Source organism: Mycteria americana, chromosome 2 (genome assembly GCF_035582795.1).
Source record: "Mycteria americana isolate JAX WOST 10 ecotype Jacksonville Zoo and Gardens chromosome 2, USCA_MyAme_1.0, whole genome shotgun sequence".
Taxonomy (NCBI): Eukaryota; Metazoa; Chordata; class Aves; order Ciconiiformes; family Ciconiidae; genus Mycteria; species Mycteria americana.
Window position 1 is genome coordinate 53,624,146 of NC_134366.1, and position 21,675 is coordinate 53,645,820.

A 21,675-nucleotide genomic window follows, 5' to 3' on the forward strand; every position below is an offset into this window, starting at 1 on the left:
CGCTGGGAGGCTTCATGTTTATACTCATACTGTACGCATGTTCTCATGCATTAAGCTCTCAGATTTAACAATAAGTTGTACACCCAAAAAGTCCCACTATACAAGCAGAAAAGTTTGTGTGATGTTCCATGAAACTCTATGTGGTGAGTTTTTAAATACTGTATTATATAAAAAAGTTCCTCTTGTGCCAAAATTGAAGTAATTGCTGATTTTGGCCATGCAGGGGGGTACAGTCAGACAGGCTCTGTCAGATCCTGAGCCACTTCTGCCTGCTAACCCAGTGGTCTTGGGGCAGTTCCTGGTCCTTTGAACAAGTACTCATGAGTGGAATATGGATGGTGCACCTCACAATTACATTATAGTGGAGACACAAGCCTGGTTCTGGCAAAGAAGAAATAAACCGGTTGCTGTTCCTCTTATCTGCCTCTCTCCCTGCTATTCAAAACCTACTTGTATGATGTTCTTTGTACGAAGCTTCTTTCCTGATTTGATTTTTCCTTTGGAAAAAATTGATTTGTGAAAATGAATTAATGTAGGGCTCCCATAAACATCGCCACACAATTCCCTGACAGGAACAGCACCTGTGAACTTTCCACCGCTATCTCACTAAAATGGTGACTTACAGTATGGTGAGTCCTTCCCCAGCATCGGGCACCCCGGCTTTGTGAGTTCTTCTTCCATGGGGAGGAAGACGAGGAGATTTCTTCTACATATGCCATCCAGAACATTGAACATTTCTAAACAAAAATGTAATAATTTTTAAAAAAATCATAGGATAAAATGAAATATTTTGCCTATTGCTGCCCAGTTCATCCTGCCCAGTGTTTGTACTCTTTTTTTTTTTTTTTTTTTTGTTATTGTAAAAATAGGAAACAGCAAGACCAGGGAGTTAGGGGATGTGTTAATACCAAAGTCTTGTGGTTATGAATCATTTCAGAAGTTTTAAAAAAACTGATATAGTCTATGCTGAGCTGCTTGCAAATTGTGTTAGTACCTCAGCAGAATTGGATCCTGAAGAGAAATATGAATGGTGGAGGAGTGGAGTGAGGAAATGGTGACAGCTGACAGAACAGTAACGAGTTTGTACTAAAACTTCACACGTACTTTCTCCTACTGTTCTGAGGTGACAGACATGTGATATCATATAAACAGCCAAGCAGCAGTGCAGTTATCGCTGCTTCTCCCTTCCTGCAGTCGCTCAGACTCTTTCTTTAGAGATGTTTTGTCCTTAAAATAAGAACCAACTGAAAAAGGAAGGAATAAACTGGTTTGGTTTTGGGTTTGGGTTTTTTTTTTTAGTTTGTACCATCTACACGGATTCTTCAGATAGACCTCAGGCATTTTGTTAAAAAACTTTATTACTTGGTATATAATTAACATATACCTTGGAAAAATCTCCTTAATGGGACTTTCTCTTGGATTTTTGTGCTCTGTGATGCTTCCTTCTGTCATACGCATATTTTCCTACGAGAGTAGGAATTTTGTGCTGGCGCATTTAAGACAACACTTGTGCATCTGGTCAGAGTGGCTTAATGCAAAACTAGCCTGCCTGCAAGTTGCCACTACATCGTGGTGTTGATCTTTGCTGCCAGGCTGTCTATTGCCAGAATTGGTAGATTTTATGTTAAAGCAATGTTTCTTTGGAGCTTCGGTTTTACCATAACCTTAACTTCCGAATTTACTGAACTGAGTGGGATGCCCTGAGCTTATTCCCCAGAGCCGAGTGCAGTATGAAACCTGTACTGGAAGCAGAAAGCCAGCAGGTGGCATTAACTGCATTGGGAGAGGCTGCCGGCAGGGCCACCGCACAGGCAGCAGCGCTGGCCCTGCCCGTGGGTACCTCTCACAAACTCGCAGGTGGCGCGGGATAATGCAGCAGCGGATTCGTACATACTTCGGGGATGTCACTCCCTTCTATGGTAAGACTGAAGCTACCCTTTAAACAAAAGACACCTGAGGTCAAAAAGTAATACTCTTAATAGCAAGACTTGAGGAAATTCATAATAATCTTTTTTTTTTTTTTTCCTGTATGCTAGGGAAATCTGTATATTTATCTTTCAGATGCTAACACAGTAATTTCAAGAATATAAAACCAAAACAAAATAAAGAAGTGTGCCTACTGTGTAAACCCATACATTTCTCACCCTTTTCCTGTCACGGAAGACATTCATTTTCAAATGTTGTTTAAAAAGATGCCACAGAGTGGCAGAGTCTTTTGGTTTGTGGGGGAAACATTTCTTTTCCCTTTCTGGCTCTTTTTTTTCAGTCTGTGTGTATGTTAAATTTTGCTTTTCTCACTTCTTGATTCTCTTTCTCTTTTGAGTTTGGCTTGTATTTTTATCATCCTTTCATATGCTTTCAGGTTCTAGAAACCATGCTGGCTCACTGGATTTCAAGCTGGGTAGTTGTAGTTCTTGTACGCGTACTTCTTGTCTTCTGATATTTTGTTTCAAGTCAAAGAATAAGTTATAACTGAAAGGAGGGTTTGCTTTCTAAAGAAAATTGATCTATAGCCTGTTTTTAACTATAGGTTCTGATTTTCATTTAAATCTTTATTTATGACTCACTGAAATGCTTCTTTTACTAGTAACTACTTTCTGCATAACCAGGCATTCTGTCATCAATCATATTGTCTGTTCAGCCAGAAGGGAAAAATTTAAAGAATGATAATATTGCAGTAGCACTGATGTGCGTTCTCAGAGCTTTAATAGGATAAGTGTCAGCACCGATGCACTTAAACATCGTCTATTGCAGCAATACTGAAAAGTGGTGGAAGAAGACAGCCGAGTTAGTTGACTTTTATGTATGTATCTTATGAATGATCAACTTCGTATCTGCTCCCAATTGAAAGCAAAAGTATATAAAGGAGAGGATTATGTAAAGTGAGGATTACTACTCTAAACACATCACTTACTAATCTAAAATTATGAATGGAAGACTACCTTTCTGTGAGGAAAGACAGAAAGACTGATGCAGACATGAGAATTTGCTGTGTACTTTTGTAGCTGATTAACTTATCATTTTGAAGGAGAGAGATGGGGCAGGGAAGAAATAAATTCTTGAAGCAGCTCAACGAAGCAGCTCAATTACAACTCACCTCTGAAACATGAAGCAGCTCAATTACAACTCACCTCAGATTCTCATCTCCTTGGTTTTGGTGTTTGCTTTTATTTTTAAATATAATGATGTCAGTAGCAGACTGGTTTCAAGCATACCCTGCCTCTACCTGCTATGCAACTTGTTGTGTGTTGTGATTAGTGATTAACATTGGAGAACCTGAGACGAAATTACAGCTCTCCACCAGCTTCACTGTTACGTGACTAATACCAGTTATGAATTCTGCATAGCTCCTTTCAAAGAGCTCGGGTAACTTGGATCATTCCCCACAAATTTATCAGCATTGTATTGCCCAGTGTGGCTCACTTACTGTAAATATTTCGAAAAGAATACAAAAAGGTCTAATGAGGCCATGAAAACTAAATCGTAAAGCACTGAAAATTAGATCAGTTAGGCACTTTACAATAGTATGTGTAATAGGAAGTGCAGAAAGCTTGGGTGTTTGATCTGGGAGTGTCAGAGGGGTGACCTATCAGTTTGGTTGTTAGAGCCAAACATGGATGGAGATGAGGCGGGCAAAATATTTCCCTTATATTGCCAGAGGTACATGTATTTTCCTCATACTGGCTTCCAGAAGTTAGACAGAATAAGGCAGATATCCAGACTCTGAGTAGTGATAAAGATAGATTGGTGAGTTCAGATGTTAATTCTATTTATCTTAAACACCTATTTTTGAAAGGGATGGACTGCCTGCTGAAAGTACCCGTCTCTTCAAGATGACTGGCTTAAACTATACAGGTATCTTTTGGGTGGCCACAGCAGCAGTGAGTGACTTTGTGACGAACGGGAAGTTTAAACAGCGGAAAGACAAGGAGAGATAACACCAACCACAGAGTGATTCATTACAGCCAAATGGAAAAAAGACTTTGTAACCTTCTCTAATCTTTTTTAAAAACAGTCTGTTAAATGTTACGCACTGCTACTCTTTTTCAGTGTACGCTTTTCAAATAGTAGATTACATGATATAATTGGTTTACGGTAGCTCCACTGGTATGAGGCATGTTCTCAATTCCAGGTGTTTTTTAGTGGCATGTTTGTCTGAGGAAGCGCAGAGGTGTCTGTGAGGGGTAGCGAGAGGCAATCTGTTCAGAGGCCAGCTCAGCTCATGGTGAGGAACCTGACAGACCTGGGTGCTCTTAAAGAGGGACTAAATGCAGGAAGCACAGAAACTATCCAGACAAGTTACAGAATGTCACTTGGTGGCTAGGCTACTGCCGAGGAGGAAACAGATATGAAAGTGTGTGAGAGGCTTTCTGAGAAGCTGACAAGTGGGCAGACACATCTGAGCATGAAGAAGGAAGGGAAGACAGTGCTGATGAGTAATCCCTCTTGAATCCCACTTGAGTCTTTCATGGCACCAAAACCAACAAAAAATGTCACAATACCACCAGGTACCACAGTTCTGCTGAACAGGTTTGAAAACAATTATTTCAAAAAGGCTTCTAATGGTGGCACATTTTGAGTCATCTAACATAAATGATTACGGTATCAAACATACAAAGCAGTTATTGGAGAATGTGTCTGAATGACTTGAGTTAATAATTGCATTGTTATGAAAGCTTCATAACGTGATGCTCTTCATGCTGTCACAGCTATTGCCTATGCACATACAACATTCTGCACAATAAAACTAGGGTGCTGCTTAGAGTGACAAAGCTGAAGACTTTTTTTCTCGTGACATTACAGGAAAAGCTACTTGATAAAACAGAAGTCAAGTCAAAAGAAAGAAGCTGTTATGTGGCTGGGTTTCCAGTTGCTACAGTGTTTGTGCTCAACCTAGCTACCTTTTTAATGAAAGAACAGGTGTCATCAGGTCCTTGAGAGAAAGACGGCTGCATGCTGGACTACAGATAAATCCAGAAATGTTACACACTACCTGCTGGAGATTTGCTGCAGGGCAGCAGATATTTCTTTGCCACTGAAATTATTGTGGTGGGGGAGAGTTTCTTGTTAGCTTTCCTCCTCATCAATGAATCAAGTTGTGCTTGCACCACTTCTGCATTACTTCCAGCTGAGTTCATATTGGCAGAAATTAAATGTTTTAAAACATATCTGTGAGCTTCTGATTTCCAGCAATATTACCAAACTGCCCATACTTTCCTTAGACAAACTTCATTTGTTTCAGCATCTGGTTGATTCAGCCAATCTTCAGCCAAAGTTGGTTGGCTGAGTTTTTTTCTTTAGTTGTCTGAACCTGCTTCAAAGGAGATGCAAAGTCAGATTCTGACATACCATCATGATATTGGCAGTTTTAGAGCCAGAGACAAGCTATGTTCCTGTTAGAGGAGGAACCTCTAACAGGTTCCTAGTGCAGCCTTCTGTTTCTAATCGAGTTTGACCCTTGCAACAGCATGTTTCATTTATTGTGCAAGGTGAGCACACATCTGAGAAGCTCGTAGTACAGTCAGTATCTTCCACAGCACAGACCCCACAGCACAGAATGCCTCGTGATGTTCTCTCTGCTGCTGTCACCAGCCGTGTCTGACAGAACTGTGAGGACCTCTTGCTTTTTCCAGTCTCGGTGGGTCAATATTAACCAACAGCCTTGACAGTCTTCACATGCCTTGCACTCGCCACTGCCTGTTGTTCCAGTACACAGTCACCTGGGGCTGATGTAAGTCCTGTTTTGACTGGCACATGAAGAGATTGCAATGTGAAACACTACCAGTCCAAAGCAATAGGTTCACCTACAGATGGCCCCAAAACTCTTCTAAAACAACCCAAACTTTGTATGTGCTTTTGGAGGTGGTTGTTGATGTACTCTGCACCAGTTGCTCATGTAATCTATACCAGTTCGGGATGTTCAAGAATGCTGCCTGGGATGTGCAGCAGTTCAACACATCCTGAACAGCATCACTTCTTTCCCTGTAACAAGTAAGTAATCAACAGCCACTGCCATGAGTAGGTGCATAGTCTGTGGGCCACTATACTGAAAGCATGAAAAGAAACTAAAGCCAGAGACTGATAGGGTTCCTGCGTGAAACTCTGGGGTTTCAATTCCTGGTGAGAATTTGCTGGTAGGTATTTGATTTCTCTGTAGTTCTCAGAAAGTTCTGAAATAACTCTTTCTCTACAATGCAAACTGGGATTTTGTTCTTGCCAATAAACTCTAGCAGTATCTTGGGAGTCAGTGAGATAAGCGCTGTGAATACTTTGTGCCATTTAATCATTGCTGACACCAGCACGCTTACTGGGTAGACCTGCTGATCGTTTCCTTCTGGATGTAGAGGGCATGAGATCCAGTCCACCCAGCTTCCACCTGTGTTTTAGACGTAGTGAAACAGTCTTGCAAAATGTCTACCTTCCCTGAACAATCAGTGGGGAGAGGTATGTGCATTGGAACACCATGAGTAAAACTTCACCTCGGAACAGGTACTAGCAAAGTAACTTACGGGCATATTCTTGCCTTACTTCTTTCAAGACATGGGTCTCCTTTCTGAGACCCACCAACTTCACATGTAGAGGATCTCTAGTGGCATTGTGATGGACAGGAAGAGGAACTCTAAGCACTAGAGAGGAAAAATTAAGGGCATTAGAATAGGATATGGATCATTACTGGTCCCTTCTTCCCATTGCTGGAACAGAATGGTCATGCAGCTAGAACTGCTCAGCTTTGGTTCATACTGAGGCAGTGCTGAGCCTTGCCAGGCAGAACAGTGTGATACTGGTACTGCACATATGTCAGTAATACCTATGCCTAATAGTATTAGTTTTCCTCAGTGTCATTTAGAATCAAACTACTACCGTAATGCTGATACGCAACATGGCAGTTTGGCAAGAGAAGAGGAGAAGTTCTCTACAGATCTGATGGATGGGGACATGTGACGTTAATCCTGTAAAGAAGTCTGCACTGTTAATTCCATTGAGTGTCCTGAAGATGGTTTTTTTATGTGCATTTCCATGATGCCCTCTGGTTTATCTGAGGACATGCAGTAGCATGCTCCGTTGCAGAGTAATTAATCACAGAGTGACAGGACATTCTAATGATATTGTGGTGTGGCACAATTACACCTCAGTTCAGAGGTTAATGAGTTCTTTCCTCTGAAAGCTTATACAGGCTTCAAGGGGCATATCTCAGAGCAACTAACACAGTTGTTTAACGATTGCAAAACTGGGTCCTAGCATCACTGTCAGGTCTATTTGAGATATTCCACCAGGGCCTCTTCTAAATCTGTGTAGAAAGGGTTTCTCAGGTTACTAGATGGATTAATGGCATATTTTGACTGCTTGAAGTCTTACTGCATTTTTTCATATGCGTTCACATAATTATTTTTCTGATTGGCTAGCATCCATCTCATTTGACTCTCTGAAAGTGTGTTTTGTTGGTTCTGCTAGCTGCTTATAAACTCATATTCCCACTGCCCTCCTTCCCAGGAACAAGTGCCCAGCCATGTTCCACAGGCCAGCTGGCAGCACCTCGTGAAATGCTCCTGCTGCAAGGACATTACTCACCAGGAAACAAAGGTTAACCCTTAGCAGCAAGGAATGATGGATATTCTCTTCTGGTTTTGCAGAAGAAGGAAGACTTGATGATCCAAAATTGCTGGATTGCAGTTTTATGTAGATTTTATAGGCGGACTCTCTTCTAACTTACAAACTCAGCAGAAAACACCAAGCTCTAGCTTACCTAGCTATGTGCTAGAAGAGTGTTTCTAAAGTCGAAGGATTGTGGCTTTACCGCCTGGTGACTGGCAGAACTTGCACGTATTAGATGACTTTTGTTTTGGTCAGACGACATCCAAGACCCTTACCCCTCCCTGACTCCTTGTGCTGCTCCTGTACTGTGATCCCCCAGGCAGAGGTATCCCAGGCACATCGCTGCACTCCGTGCCTGGATTACAAAGTGACACTGCTGGGGTGGAAGTGCCTCCGTGACACTTCAGCTGTAGCCTTCTCTGATGGCAGCAGCTCAGGGAAACATTGGCATAAGGAGACAGTCCGGTGGCTGACAGCCTGTTACCTGCTAGCAGAAAAGCCAGGATGCTTTGATCAGACTCCTACGGGCTCGTGCAGTGTGGGTGTGCAGGAACAGAGGTGAGCTGAGAGCTTTTTCCCAGGAGCTATTTCACGAGGAGCTAGCCACTGCAGAAACAGGTTTAGAGGATGTATTGCTTTCTTATTAGATTATTATTCCGTGCGATCAGAGAGGGTCTGATTAAACAGATTCTATTCTGTCTGATAACGACAGAAGAGCATTTTTTTTTAACTGAATTCCTTTTCAAGCTCTGTGAACAGTAGTAAAAGAATACTTCTAGAAGAAAACTAATGGAATTGGATATTGTTATACTTAATAATAGAGATACTCTGATTTGGGGTGACTTCAGAGAGCAATTCAACTTCTGCAAGTGCAATCCACTGTTTTGGTCTACTAAGACTCTCCTAAAAATACCTTTCATTTTTCCCTAGCATTTCATCTTCACCATTAGTCTGTGTTCATGCTTATTTCAGCCACATCTGTTTATTGGCCAGCAATGACCCATCAAATTTTGTTAGCTTACTTCACAGACATCTTTTTGAGCTGCCTCTTTTGTTTTGTCTTCTTATCTATTTCCCTCTTACACTCTCTTAAATTCTTTGTCATTTTAAATAATAAATAAGCAAATCATTATGAGTTACACATTCCCTTCTTCTCCCATTCTTTGCATTGTTTTGTCTTGACTTATAATAGCCTGAGTTTTGCAATTGAGCTGTTTCTCTTTTATAAAACCTAAGATTTTGTTGTTGTTGTCTCAGTTTTGCAGACTTCTCAGAGTTCCTTCATTTCCTCTACATGGTTCTAATCTTGCTCTGATGCTTCACATGCAGATACTGCTCTTGTGAGATTATTTCATAAACAGTTCTTCTATTTATACAGAGTGTGCTGTCAGAGGAAGCTGCCATCAACACTGCTCAGATATTTCAGCAAAAAGCCCCTGCTTTGGCACAAAGATTGTCTCGTGAATCAGAGGGCTGTGTGCATTCCATGTATACGATATGGGTCTTGGAACAAGACTATCGAGGTGAGGTGGTTGCATGGTGGGAACCTTCCTAAACTGCAGATGCCCCGTCTATGGGCAGACACTAGGCTTTGTAAGAGTTTTTGTTACCTAAATAAGCTTTAAAGCTGTTTAAAGGTTCTGGAAAGTGATTGTAATGGCAGCATAACTTTGGTTTAAGTCAGTGGTTCTCAAACCTTATACTGGCTAGCCTCCTTGTGCCAAAACTTGGCTGGCAACAAGTCAAATAAGTCAAGCGTTAGGGTCATCAGTAACAGACTAGCTCAAGTCTGGAAACTTGGAAAAATTACACTGAACTTTCTGGTGCTCAGTGAGTTAGTTTTCCCACCCACAAACACAAAAACAGTATTTCACTAAACACATGAAAAGAAAACAGACGATGAGGAGATGAACCATGTGCCATATGATACCAAACTGCTCCTTCCTTAAAGGGGAGTAAGAGCTACTTACAAAGAGCTGTTCATTCAGCTGTTGCTGAGGAGCCACGCACTAAATCCATGGTAAGTCGTAAGTTGTGACCATCTGTTGTCATGCAAAAGGTGTGACATAAATTGTACAGAGACATTTTGTTCATCAGCTTATGTGTTGCCTAAAACCTTAGAAAGTTGTAACTAATCCTGTAGTAACTTCTGCTGATGTTACTCTTCTCAGGGAGAGTTAGAGGGTAAAATTTCCAGGGAAGGGGGAAGTTTGAGATAAAAAAGACTGGCAGTTTTCAAGAGCCATTTGCCTGAAAATATATTTCTCCTTTGAAGAGTGCTACGGGTTAGGAGGAAAGGTTATTAGTAATTAGGAAATTCGTCTTTCTACATATAGAAATGTTTTTAGGGTAACTGTAGAGGGTAGCAGTAGAGCTAAAGCAGGAGAGTGCCTGGTGACTTATGTTGCACAGCCGGCGTATGGGACAGGCTCCACCAGCCTGTGCACTGACATTTCATGCTTTCACAGCAGAGCCAGAGGACAGTGAGAGAGACACCAGGAGCAGCAGCTGAGTCATCTTGGTGCTCCTCATTGCGGAAAAGCCTCTTCCTGAATTAGTTCCTTCATTTGCGCCACCGACGATACACAGGCAGTCACCTGGTTAGGTTAAGCTTTGGGAAAGGAGGTTGGTATGACCATGCCAGGGAGAATATAAAGCATGGAGCTTGTGAAGATTCCCCTTTATTCCCAGTTGCTTTTATAATTTTGGGGAGAGGAAGTTTTTTTCCAGCGGGTAGCCTTTTCATGTGAATCTGCTGATTTTCATAATACAAAATTTTAGAGGGGGTTTCCACAGAGAGAGGATGTGAAAATGAAAGAGGAAGAATTGCTATAGGAAGAGGTTTTATTAAAAAAATATGGCTGAAGGATTGTTTATCACATCTTTGAGTAAACATTAGTGGTGTACTGACAGAAGTGTCACTGGATTTACTTAGCATACAATACTTCTGCCAAGCAGAGTATGAAATGAAAGCAGCATGTATTTTTATGCTATTGTTTAATATCATATAAAGGCTCTACCTTATCATAGTGGGGTTTTTTATTTTCTTGTTTGATAGATTAATGCAATTTATTGCCATGGAGTATTAGAACTTACACTGTGTTTCGTGCAATGATAGCATGTCTTGGGTAACGCAAATCAGCCTTTCCAAGTATTCAGGAGAGATTACGAATGAAAGAATCGGCATGCAAGGCAAATGTCTTCTAATCTGTCTCCTGCAGCCTTCTTTCCTCTGAAACATTTATCACCTCCCTCCTTGCTTGCCAGGACCTAAAAGCAGGCAGCTACTTTCTTGCTAGCACTGAGGCAGAGCACTGAGAGCCACCATTACATCTTTCCTTGGCAGAGAGAAAATTACTTCATCTGGAGCCCAACTTTCCCCTCTTCTGCTGTGGGCAAATCTGGTGCTTCACAAGCAACATTCACTGGCTTGTACGTTTCTACGTGTACCTCAGTGCTCCTGTGTGGTCTTCCATAAATGATCATATACAACTACTCGAAGCGGGAGAGCCTCTGCAGGCGGGGATGCCATCTCAGTCCCAAGTGGGTCAGAAACTGGGACGTGAGGAGTGCGCTTGAGGGTCTAAAGTGAGAAGAGACAGCTAAGAAGCACAAGGAAGAAGAACAAGGCTACCAAGAGTTTTCACTGAGCGCACAATGAATGTATTTGCTGAGGACTTCACATCCTTTTGGAGAGAAGTTCCTGAGACTGGTTGGGAGCACGCCGGATGGATCAAAACATGAACCCTTTCAAGAGGCCAGGTAGAAGCTGTGGGGTCTAATGATTCAGAAATGGGGTTGATCAGTGCACCTGCTTTTGTGCTGTCAGACTTTTTCTTCTGTAGAACTCCCAAGAGTTTGTATTCTCTATCTGTTCAACACGAGAAATCTTACAATTGAGGAACAGGTGAAGCAGTTCACTGGCAGCTCCTTGCCTTGCCTGTTCTTCTGTTAAGATAATGACAGGGAGTAGATGACCGTGAGCAATTACACTTATCAGTGACAGCATTTAGAAATTACATTTTTTGCTATTAACTTGCCATTGCATTGTATGGTTTTGGTGATGTAGCGCTCTCAGCTTGTACAACATCAGCATCTTCCTCCTGAGCTATGGCTCCTGCCCTTTGATTGTCAGTCTGGTCACAAAATTATCAGCTGATGAAAAAAATATCTCTGTACAATTTATGTCACACCCTTTGTGTGACAACAGGTGGTCATGACTTACCATGGATTTATTATGTGGCTCCTTACCAACAGCTGAAAACAGTGTAGTAAAGAAGACATGAAGAAATTGTGGGTTTTGCTGGCCATTTGTAGCTTTGTTGGTTTTTTAAAATCTTTTTTCATGTTTCTGCGGGTTTAGTTTTGTCTGATATTTATTCTCTGTGTAACAGTCATTGCTATAAATGCTGCCTCCTGTAGCTTTTCTGCAATGTTTTCATCCATGCGCTTACAGGTAAAGTAATTTCAACACAAAACTCCTTTCATAAGTTTACCCACATGTGGTTCTGCTCTGTATGCCAGATAGCTGCTCCGTGGCTCATGGTGGCACTCAAAACCCCAAACTGGAGTGTATATGATAAAAGGCAGGAACTATAGTGTGTTTTTATGTTTAGGACTGCAACGGAAAAAATAAAGAGACAGTTGTGAAAACTGCTGTTCAGAACAAGGACACCCTGATGCACATGAATCCTAGTCTTGGGGACTGACCCCTTCATAGCAAAGAGCCACCCCGAAACTCAGGGTATTTGGATAGCCAGGACAAGGGATTCAGGCTCAAACAGTGAAAACAGGAGACAGATTATAGCTTTAACCCTGAATTCTGGGCAGAGTACGTGATGTGAACAATTTCATTATTCATGGAGACAAGGTTGGTCTGTCTGTGTCCTATACACTCTCTGCAAGTGTGCCATCCCCACACCGTTCTCCCTGTGACCTCTTAACAGATCACTGTCTTTAGTTCATACTTCTGTAACTTGCAAAGGAAATGATCTTCAGCTATGGCAGACAGGAGAATGGGGACTGTAAATTGTAATGAGCTTCCTGCTATGTATGGGTTGGGCAGCTTGAACCATCTGAGGCAAATAGCGTTACTTGATCATCCTTTCTTTTTCCCCACCAAAATCTGTTAGTGCTCAGAATGCCAGTGCTTGAGTGGAGAAGAAAAAAAAAAAGGAGGGGGAGTGTGCTTTTGTTTCCTCCTAATGCATCTGTTCCTTCTGCTTGCTTACAGTGAGGGGCATGCCCATCTGACAGCATCACCAATATGACCTTTCTCTGTAAGCGGGCAAAAGGAACAGATGCACCAGAAGAAGATGGAGACTTATTTTCATTTCAGCATTGCTGTTCTGGGTACTAGCAGATATGAATTAAAAAAGATATGCCCCTTGTGCAGTTTGCCTGTGAGTGGGCTCACATCACCCTCAGCACTGTTTAAAAGGATATGCCTGAGTCAGGTAGAAGCAAGCCACCTATAGTAGCACCTTAGTTGTGACAGCAGTGAGCACGCTAGTTTTTGATGGTAAGAATCCTCTTGCTCCGCCTATAGCTTTCTGTTATCAAACTAATTTAGGAAGTCAGGTGTACAAATGGGATTTTGGTTTTGTTTTGTTTGCCTGCTCTTTTTACGCAGAACTTCACGTAGAGAACAACAACGGAAGATACATTTAGCAGTCTGATATTCTTTCCTTCAGAATGTCTGGGGATTTTCTCAGCGTTCATTTGATGGCATTAAAAATGAATGGGATGACTAAATGGTTTACAATTTTACATATTCAGTTAACGTGAAAGCAATTACTAATGTGTATAATTATCTCCAGAATTACTTAGATCATGCAAATGGCATTCAAACCAACCGTTTTTAACTGTTTTCCAGGGGATGTGTCATTACATAATTCATAGTAAGAATAGTACCCTACAATCTGAGCTCAATATTATTGCCCTTTCAGAATTTACTTCTCAGATTATCCTCCTGGAGAGTGATAACTTTCTATTTTAACCAGTTTTTAGAGTGCTTCCAGATCTCAGTGGGGGACTGGGTATTGAATACAGCTTATCTCTATCACTTTAATGTGAGTCTCGGATGTAACACACTGGAATCAATGCTCAATCCATTATCCTCTGAATTAAGAGGACCATACTGAGACCAGTGAGTGGTTTGACCTCACATGACTGAGCCCTAGTCAGTAAGAGAAGGTACAGAGAAAATGGTCAAGCGTAAAAAAAAGAAAAAGGAGCTTAGATTAAAATGCAGGAAAGATAGATCAAGTGGTGAAGGCCAAGAGGCAGAGAGAAGTGTGGTTCATGGGTAGGGTTAAAGAAAGTGACTGTTGGGTGGAAGAAGGAATAAGGATGAGGTACAATCCGGATGGTACAGCAAGCACTAGAATGAAGTTCTACCTGAAGCCTTGGTGCAAAACCTGGTATTTTTTAATAACTGTGAGAAGAAGCTGAAGCATAAGCTGCACTTCACTTTCCATACTTTCCCTCATTGCAATGGTTAATAATAAAGGTTGTTTTGGCCGTGGCTGCAAGGAAGAAGCACCACAGATGCAAGTTTCAGCTACATCCAATTTTCTGGCAGCAGGGGGGCAGGGGTCTCACCGACAAGGGGTGTGTGGTGGGCTGACCCCGGCCAGCAGCTGAGCACCCACACAACTATTCTCTCAGTCCCTCCACCCCCAGCAGGACTGGGCAGAGAACAGGAAGAACAAAAGCAAAATTCATGAGTTTGAGACACAGACAGTTTAATAGGTGAAGGAAAGAGAAAAAAGCAAACAAGCAGGAAATTACTTATCATCTCCCACAAGGAGATTGATGCCCAGCCAGTCTCTGAGCAACCACCACCAAATAAGTCAATCCCCTCCCTTCTTCTTCTTCTTCTTCTACCTCAGTTTGCATTGCCGAGCACAACGTCATATAGTATGGAATATCCCTTTGGCCAGTTCAGGTGAGTTGTCTCACCTGTGTCCCCTCCTAATGTCTTGCCCACCCCCAGCCTACTCACTGCGGGGCAGAGTGGGAAAGAGAGAAAGCCTTGATGCTGTGCAAGCATCAAGCAGTAGTCAAAACACTGTGTGTTATTAGCACTGTTTTAGCCACAAATCCAGAACACAGCACCATATGGGCTGCTACGAAGAAAGTTCACTCCATCCCAGCCAGACCCAGTGCAGCATGCAATCCCATGGTACCCAAGCAAGGCAAGCAGAGCAGGTCCAATGACAGCCAGCAGTCAGTGGTTACCAGACAACTGTGAAGGGCAACACAGCTTCAGCATCACACCAGGAAGACAAGTCAGTGGGTCAGTGTTATTTCAGCAAGGTACACAGCCAGGCACAGGTAAAAAATGTCAGGCAAAAGGCAAGGGCAAGGCCACCAAGGCACAATTTGTTACCATAGCTGAGGACATGCATGCCATCTCCCTTTTCCTCTCCCAAACTTGCACACCATTATGCTGGACTGCTAGATTATCAGCAGACTCACAAGCAACACCAGATGACTCTGACCTTTACCAGGTAAATCATCTTGGAGACACTGGGCAGTGAGAATAGGCAGCGACACAGGACATTTCTTCAGGTAACAGAAGGGAAAAACAAGGTACTTGTTGCCCCACCTGGAGCTTTGCCAGTTTTCCTAAAGATTTTGGTGGATCCAACTTACCCCAACTCTTTCTGGTGGCAGAGGTGCAGATGGCTTCTCTGCAGGCCATGCCTCTTGCCTTGTTTTCCTCAAAACTATCCTGAAGTACCAGAGCTTTAAGCTTTTTCACCTTGAGGGGCCCCGGCTCCCTTATCAGCTACGTATGCTGCATCCTGCCTGGAGAAGGATTTGAAAAGCTGCTGGTTTGGGAGCTATTCACCCATTTTAGAATCTGTTCCTTTGCATTTCATCTCTGTTGTATTGTATTGTACCTCTGGCTGCCGTCTTTGAAAATCATAGGCTGAGCAGACTGTATTGTATGAACAGGAGTGGACCTGGTAACACTAGAGGAAGCCGTAAGGGCAGGATTTTCAGAAGACTTCAGGACTTGCTGCTGGTCCCCTGGACACCTCCCACTTTTTAAAAGAGGCAGAAAGGATCCTGGAACCATCGGAAATTTTCAACAAAGGTTTTTTTTACAGAAATGTAAAGGCAAAAACTTTTATTCAGGATTGACAAAGTAGGTGTAAGCTCTTTCATTCAAAGAAATGCTATCAGTCTGAGGCATCACTAGCATTACTTTATAGGTGTAACTTTTTAACCCTCCCAAATCAACTTTTGACCTGTTTGAATCCAGGGATCATAGCACTTCTGTAGCACAGATTGCCAGACTAAAAATTAAGGCAACTTACGGGGCTATGAAAGAGGAAGCGTACCCTTGTGTGACTCCTGGGAGTCTGGGGTGGGAGAAATCTGGCCTCAAGCTGTTGGGATGCAGCAGACGACAGTGGGGCTTCGGCAGAAGGGTTAGAGACCTTCTGCACTGAGCAGAACAGGCAGAATGCAATCATGAAAAAGACCTTTTACATAATGAGGATAAAACAGATTCCCAGAACGGATGTGGTTCCCAAAGAATATAATCCATCTAATGGAGAAAATATATACTCCAGCACAAGTTTGTATACACATACATGAGCATATCTTGAACTGATTAAACACAGTTCAGTTAGTTTATTCTAGTTTTGCTTTGTTACATGTGCAAATGGAAAAAATATGGCATCTGACAGTAAATCAACAGGCAACTGAAAGTGACCAGACATCAAAGGTTTTTTGAAGGCTGATAAAATATTTCCCTCTCCTAGAGAGCTGCTGATCCTTCAGTAAATGACCGGAATCCTCAATTCAGATTCCAGATCCAGTTATGGGACCACAGTAACTTGTATTTCTTTGGCTACAATGGACCTAAGGGATAACAGCCACAGATCCAGCCCTGACGGGAGAGCGATATAAGGCACTCTTATCAAAAGAGAAGTTTTGAAACCTGTGGCCTGTTCTGCTCTCACTCACTCTAAATGTGTAATTACCACAATTCAGTGAGCTGCTTGTGGTTTTGGAATCAAGCAAGTAAGTTGAAGCTGTGAAAATGATAAGTGTTTTCACATCATTTAATTTAATATACACTTTGTATAAGTGCAGAAATGAAGGATTCTGCTGAAATATGCTACTACAATATTTCATTCATACCCTGTTTTGTGCCTTGAATACTTTTTATTTGAATAGAGTTTATGTCCTTGCTATCTAAAATTACTAATACAAAAATCCTGTAAAGGAATTTCTTTCTTCCCTCTCTTCCCTTCAGTATCACAATTGCCAGAAGAAGTTGTTAGACCTTCTGAGTGGACAACTTGTTGGCCACAGTGGGTGGTTGTTACTGAGACACTTTGAGGAAAAAATAGAAAGAAATGGATACTCGGGCTATAATTGTTAGAGAGGGACAGCTGAGGAAAATCTTAATGAAGCTTCAGGGCATGACTTAGGTCAAAGACTAGAGTAAGACTCATGTGTCTGCCTTCAGGAAAGAAGATAAAAAAACAGTAGCTTCTGAAAGATGGATCTTACTGGTCTACAAAAGCCAAACAACGCTACAGACCTATACAACCATGCCAAAAACTCAGCAGTCTCCCTAGCTCAGCAAAGACCCAACACAGTTTTATTTCTGCCAAAAGCCAGTATTGACACACTGCAGCTGGATTTCCCGGTAGTTCACAGTTCAGTGGGCTATTCCTGCTATGAAGCACAACATATCCAAACAGCACATTGTTGTTAAAGCTAAAAAAATTTCATTGTATGGGAGTAGTTTATGGTCTTTATCCAGGTGGCAGTTTTGGATGTAATATACTCTGAATACATGATGAGGCATAAAGCACACTAATGTTACCAAGATGAAGAAGAAACTCTTTGCCTGAGCCCTGAATTCCACATGGGAGTTGATGTCAGGCCAGTATTTCACAGCCAGTCTACAGATCACACACAACTGGATTACGGTGAGCACAGCACAAACCGCCACCAAAATCCCAACCAAGCAGTAGTTTATGATCACCATGGGCACCTCTTGTATCTCCTTGTGGAACTGAAAGCATTCGGAGGAGTTGTATGGCTTAGAGGTGCCATAGTACGAGAGAAGAACAGGTGCGACCACCAGTGCTCCCACCAGCCAGACAGCCATCACCCAGGTTGTCGTGTAGCACTTCCTAAACTCGAGTCGGAAGAGGCGTATTATGATGATAGCCACGTAAAACGTGAAGGTGGTGTACATGTGGAGGTAAATGATGGCGCTTGCTAGCTTGCAGGTGAACCTCCCAAATTTCCATTCCTGTAAAACGTAATAGCTGAGGCGGAAGGGGATGCTGAGTAGCATAGAGGTGTGCAGCACCAGGAGGCTGATGATGATAATGGTCATCACAGATTGTGATCTCCTTTTAAACAACTGATGGGACATCATGATGACCCCGAGGGTGCCGCCAGCGAGGTTGATGATGTACAGGGCTATGAGAACGGTGCGGAGCCTCTCCGGGGTGCCCAGCAGCGTCTCGTTGGAGGAATGGTTCTGCTGGGTTACGCTACTGTTAGGCATGCTCCTAAGCTCCTGTTTTGAAGGTTACTGAAAGTGAAAAATGGGAATTTTTAAAATAGACACGTTTTCTTTGTTGCTTCCTTTACTGTTAACTATGGAATGTCAGATTCATGAAGGGACATTTTAATGAATTGTGTTTGAAATGGTGTTATCCCATGTACTATACAACCTTATAACTGTCATCATACTGTATATGACAGCAATAACCCATGCCTCTCAGTGTTAAAACCATGTTTTATATAATTATGAATGAGTTTTTAATTTACTAAACTGCATTCTAGGACCTTTTTTCAATTATTCGCCTCTAGATTTAGCCATTTGAAATACCCAAGACACTGTCTGTAAATTATACAAGTTTAATCTGCACTCATGTTATAAAGCTAAAGTTGAAGGGGGGAAAAATACTGAAATGTGAAGAGGTTGTACCTATAAAGTGGTACACCATAAAGTGGATACTTTATGAAAACACCTGAACCATCTTTTTAGCATCTTGCAGGACACCCATAAGGCAGCAACAGTTTCAGTTTCTAGATGCATAGAGCACATTGAAAATAAAGATCTGCAGATGAAAATTCAATTTCTTCTTGCTTCACTTCCAAGTCCTTTTGCTACAGAATTTCACCTGGGCTACTCTACTATGAAAAGCGAAGAAAAGCTAAAAATTAATTTAGGAACAATATTCTGAAATATATAATCCTATTGGCACTTGTTGAACATAGCCACATACAGCTGCATTCCTATTAGACTTAAGGCAAAATGTAGACTGTTCAGTTGTTCGGACTTGCATACAGATTTCTGTACAAGTATATGGGGATAGCATGCAGGGTACATGCATACTTTGCTAATGAAATCTGTCCTTACCTTACGAAGAGTTTCAAAACAACAAAGAGCTGAAAAATGGTCTCTTAAAAAAGCAGCATCTTCTCTCTCTGATTCCTTTGAAGTTTGAAATCAGTATACTTGTTTTAATCGGCAATTCTTAATTCTGTTGCACTCATCTGTAAAATGATAGACTGCAACTGCAAAACATTTTCAGAGAAACTTCTTATTTGTGAAGCATCAAGCAAAGCATCTTTAGAAGGCCATTGGAGTATTGTGTCCAAGACTGATATAAATCTTTCTGGTCACTCCCTTTTAAAAATGCATTATTTTAGAAGCATTTAAATGGTTAAAATTGTATACCCGCCTAATATTCCTGAGACCGGCATGAGAAATTTGCTTTCCCAGAAAATTTGCTATAAGAAAAGTTTTACAAGCTTTAAGAAGATGGCTTTCTGCTCTTGACACAAATTAATTTTCCAATGTGTATTGTTATATTTCAAACTGGCTTTCAGAAAGTACAATCTTTTTGTTGTTATAAACAGCATAATTACAGCCTAGATGCCAACATTTTATATTACTCAGAAATAGATTATGTTTTTTCACTATTTATAGAAATAAAATACTTAAATTTTACCTTATCATTTCTTATTGTTGTGACTTCCCCCTTCTTCGACATTTCATGCATTCATAGCATATGGCATATAGAACCAGTATGAAAAAAAGAGCCTTTGGTGTTACTGTTTGACTGAGAACGATTGAGGGTTTTCTCAGCCCACATACAGGAAGGCACAAGCCTTTTTTCTTGCTTCATTGCGATAGCAATCGCATACGTTCAACATCTAATACTATTTTGTTCATGCAGAGAGAACAGCTGAAAAGCTGCTGAGCTGACCATCACTGTGCTCGGACACGTAGGACAGACCCACTCATCAGGACTACTTCTGCCCACAGTTTGGTCAGTCTTACAACTCAGATGGGCAGTGATTCCCTGAGCTGTACAACTGCTACAAGTTACTGGGTTTTGCTACCAAGCAAGTAAGAAGTGCCACTGATCAAGTGAAGAAATATGCAGCTGAGCAGAGGATTTTTCATTATAAATGCACTTTTCTGCTGAACTTGTTGTATGTTTAATAATTAAGTTAAATGTGCCAGAATAACAAAGTATTTAGCAGAGTCAAAAGATTTCACTCTAATGTGTTATTAGATCTTCAAGAATTCAGAGGAGATTACTCACTGTTTAAATATTATAAGTAAAATAAGCTTCAGACGTATATGAAAAGCGACTTAAGAGTTCCTGCTGTTAAAAAAAGACATGCAGAGGCCAGTGGAGCTTGAAGATTATGCCTGACCTGCAGGCGTGAATGCTGACCCTAAACCATATCATTAGTATGAGGTATCTATCTCACTAAAAAGAGGAAAACATTGAGTCAGGGCTCTTCTAGAGACATTAAAAAGCAGTTTCTTGACAAGACATTAAACAGAAAAATGTTAGCCCAGTTTGTTTTTCAATTAGAGTTCTGGACTGCCATCAGAATCATCAGTACTCAAACACGAAAGGACAACACACAACGTTTTGTGAGCAATAACGTAAAAACAATATTCCAGCAGGGCTGAACCAGCATTGCTCCTGCCATCATGCAGTTGTCCTCTGCTGTGGATGTGAGGATCATTCCCTCTGAGAGGCTTCTCTCCTATTATTAAGTACGTTAGGAAGAACAAGATGTGAAAGAGAACTATTAGAAGTAAATAAATACAAAGACTCAAAAAACCAAGGGCACTAAAAGTCAGGGAGAGAAACAGAAAGATTTGTGAGGGTGAGAAAGAACATGGAGACAGCAGTCTGTGAGACATTCTCAGGATAAACCCTGAAAACTTTGAGGAAGCAGTTACCATCTCATCTAGACCAGGATTCCAGAACAGGAGGGATGCCCATTTTGGAGACTGCATATACTCGCGGGCTTGGGGTAAGAGAAATGTGCAATTGCTCCAGCAGACAAGAGCACTGAAGGAAAACAGCTACGTGAATAATGGTACTCACCAGGTGTGGTTCCAGCATCACTTAATCCCACATAAGGACAGGCTGCTGCCTGACATGGTAGCAATGGTGTCTGGATGGCGAAATGATCGGCTGGTTCTGCAGAAACACACAGGAAGGTAGGGAACAGCCTGGGTGTCACAGACTGGTGGTTTAGAGTGATCATGAAACTACATCCACAGCCTCTGGGTAAAGCAGGGAAATGCCTGCAGCCTTGTGTTCTATCCACAGGACCTGAAGTGATCCACAAAGCTTGAACCACCAAGTAATAATGCAGAAGAGACGTGAAGAAATTGCATTCCTGAAATGGCTGCTATGTGACAGCCAGCACTCCAGACAGAGCCAAATCAAGCTAAGAGATCAAGAGCTTTGCACACTCTGTTATCCTGTTGAGTCCAGTCTGAGCTCTTTGGATGTAAAGTGATGCCAAAAACCCTGCAAAGGTGTTGCATAGATAATTTGCTTGTCACCTTGGGGAGACTGCTGTTGGCTGACACCAAAGCAACTCAGAGGTATGAAACATCAATTGGACTTCACATTTGATGTTTCATATCTCTGAGTTGCTTCGTCCACAAAATGTTCCTTGAGGACTGTATGTTGAAGCTGTTCAGTGTGTTAACCTTTCGTCTTCATGTTCTTCTGTTAAAAAAAAATCACTCAGCTCTGTAATCTA

General features: G+C 41.7%; 1 protein-coding gene and 1 long non-coding RNA gene across 4 annotated transcripts in view; one reads left to right on the forward strand and one right to left on the reverse strand.

Moving 5' to 3' along the window:
• Positions 1-1,629: 1,629 nt before the first annotated feature.
• Positions 1,630-21,675, forward strand: part of LOC142405672 (uncharacterized) — a 66,113-nt gene continuing 46,067 nt past the window's right edge. Inside the window, exons 1-3 of one of the 2 annotated variants that reach the window (XR_012774270.1) lie at positions 1,630-1,919; positions 8,972-9,116; positions 19,830-20,039. This is a non-coding gene — a long non-coding RNA (uncharacterized LOC142405672). Of the gene's footprint in view, positions 1,920-8,971; positions 9,117-19,829; positions 20,040-21,675 lie in introns of those variants that run through there. The other variant, XR_012774271.1, reaches the window with a different exon arrangement.
• Positions 14,344-21,270, reverse strand: LOC142405670 (putative G-protein coupled receptor 141). Of its 2 annotated transcripts, XM_075493460.1 has the most exons (3): positions 21,006-21,270; positions 19,007-19,164; positions 14,344-18,172 (listed from the first exon to the last, which is right to left on the reverse strand). In XM_075493460.1, the coding sequence occupies exon 3, from the start codon at positions 18,143-18,145 to the stop codon at positions 17,282-17,284; it is 864 nt and encodes a 287-aa protein (XP_075349575.1). In that variant the 5' UTR covers positions 18,146-18,172; positions 19,007-19,164; positions 21,006-21,270; the 3' UTR covers positions 14,344-17,281. The 2 variants fall into 2 exon arrangements, with proteins under 2 accessions (XP_075349575.1, XP_075349574.1); XM_075493459.1 differs by lacking the exon at positions 19,007-19,164 and having other exon boundaries at positions 21,006-21,268.

Coding starts and splice junctions, on each gene's coding strand:
- LOC142405670 (XM_075493460.1), bottom strand. CDS start 18,145: ATGCCTAACAGTAGCGTAACCCAGCAGAACCATTCCTCCAACGAGACG.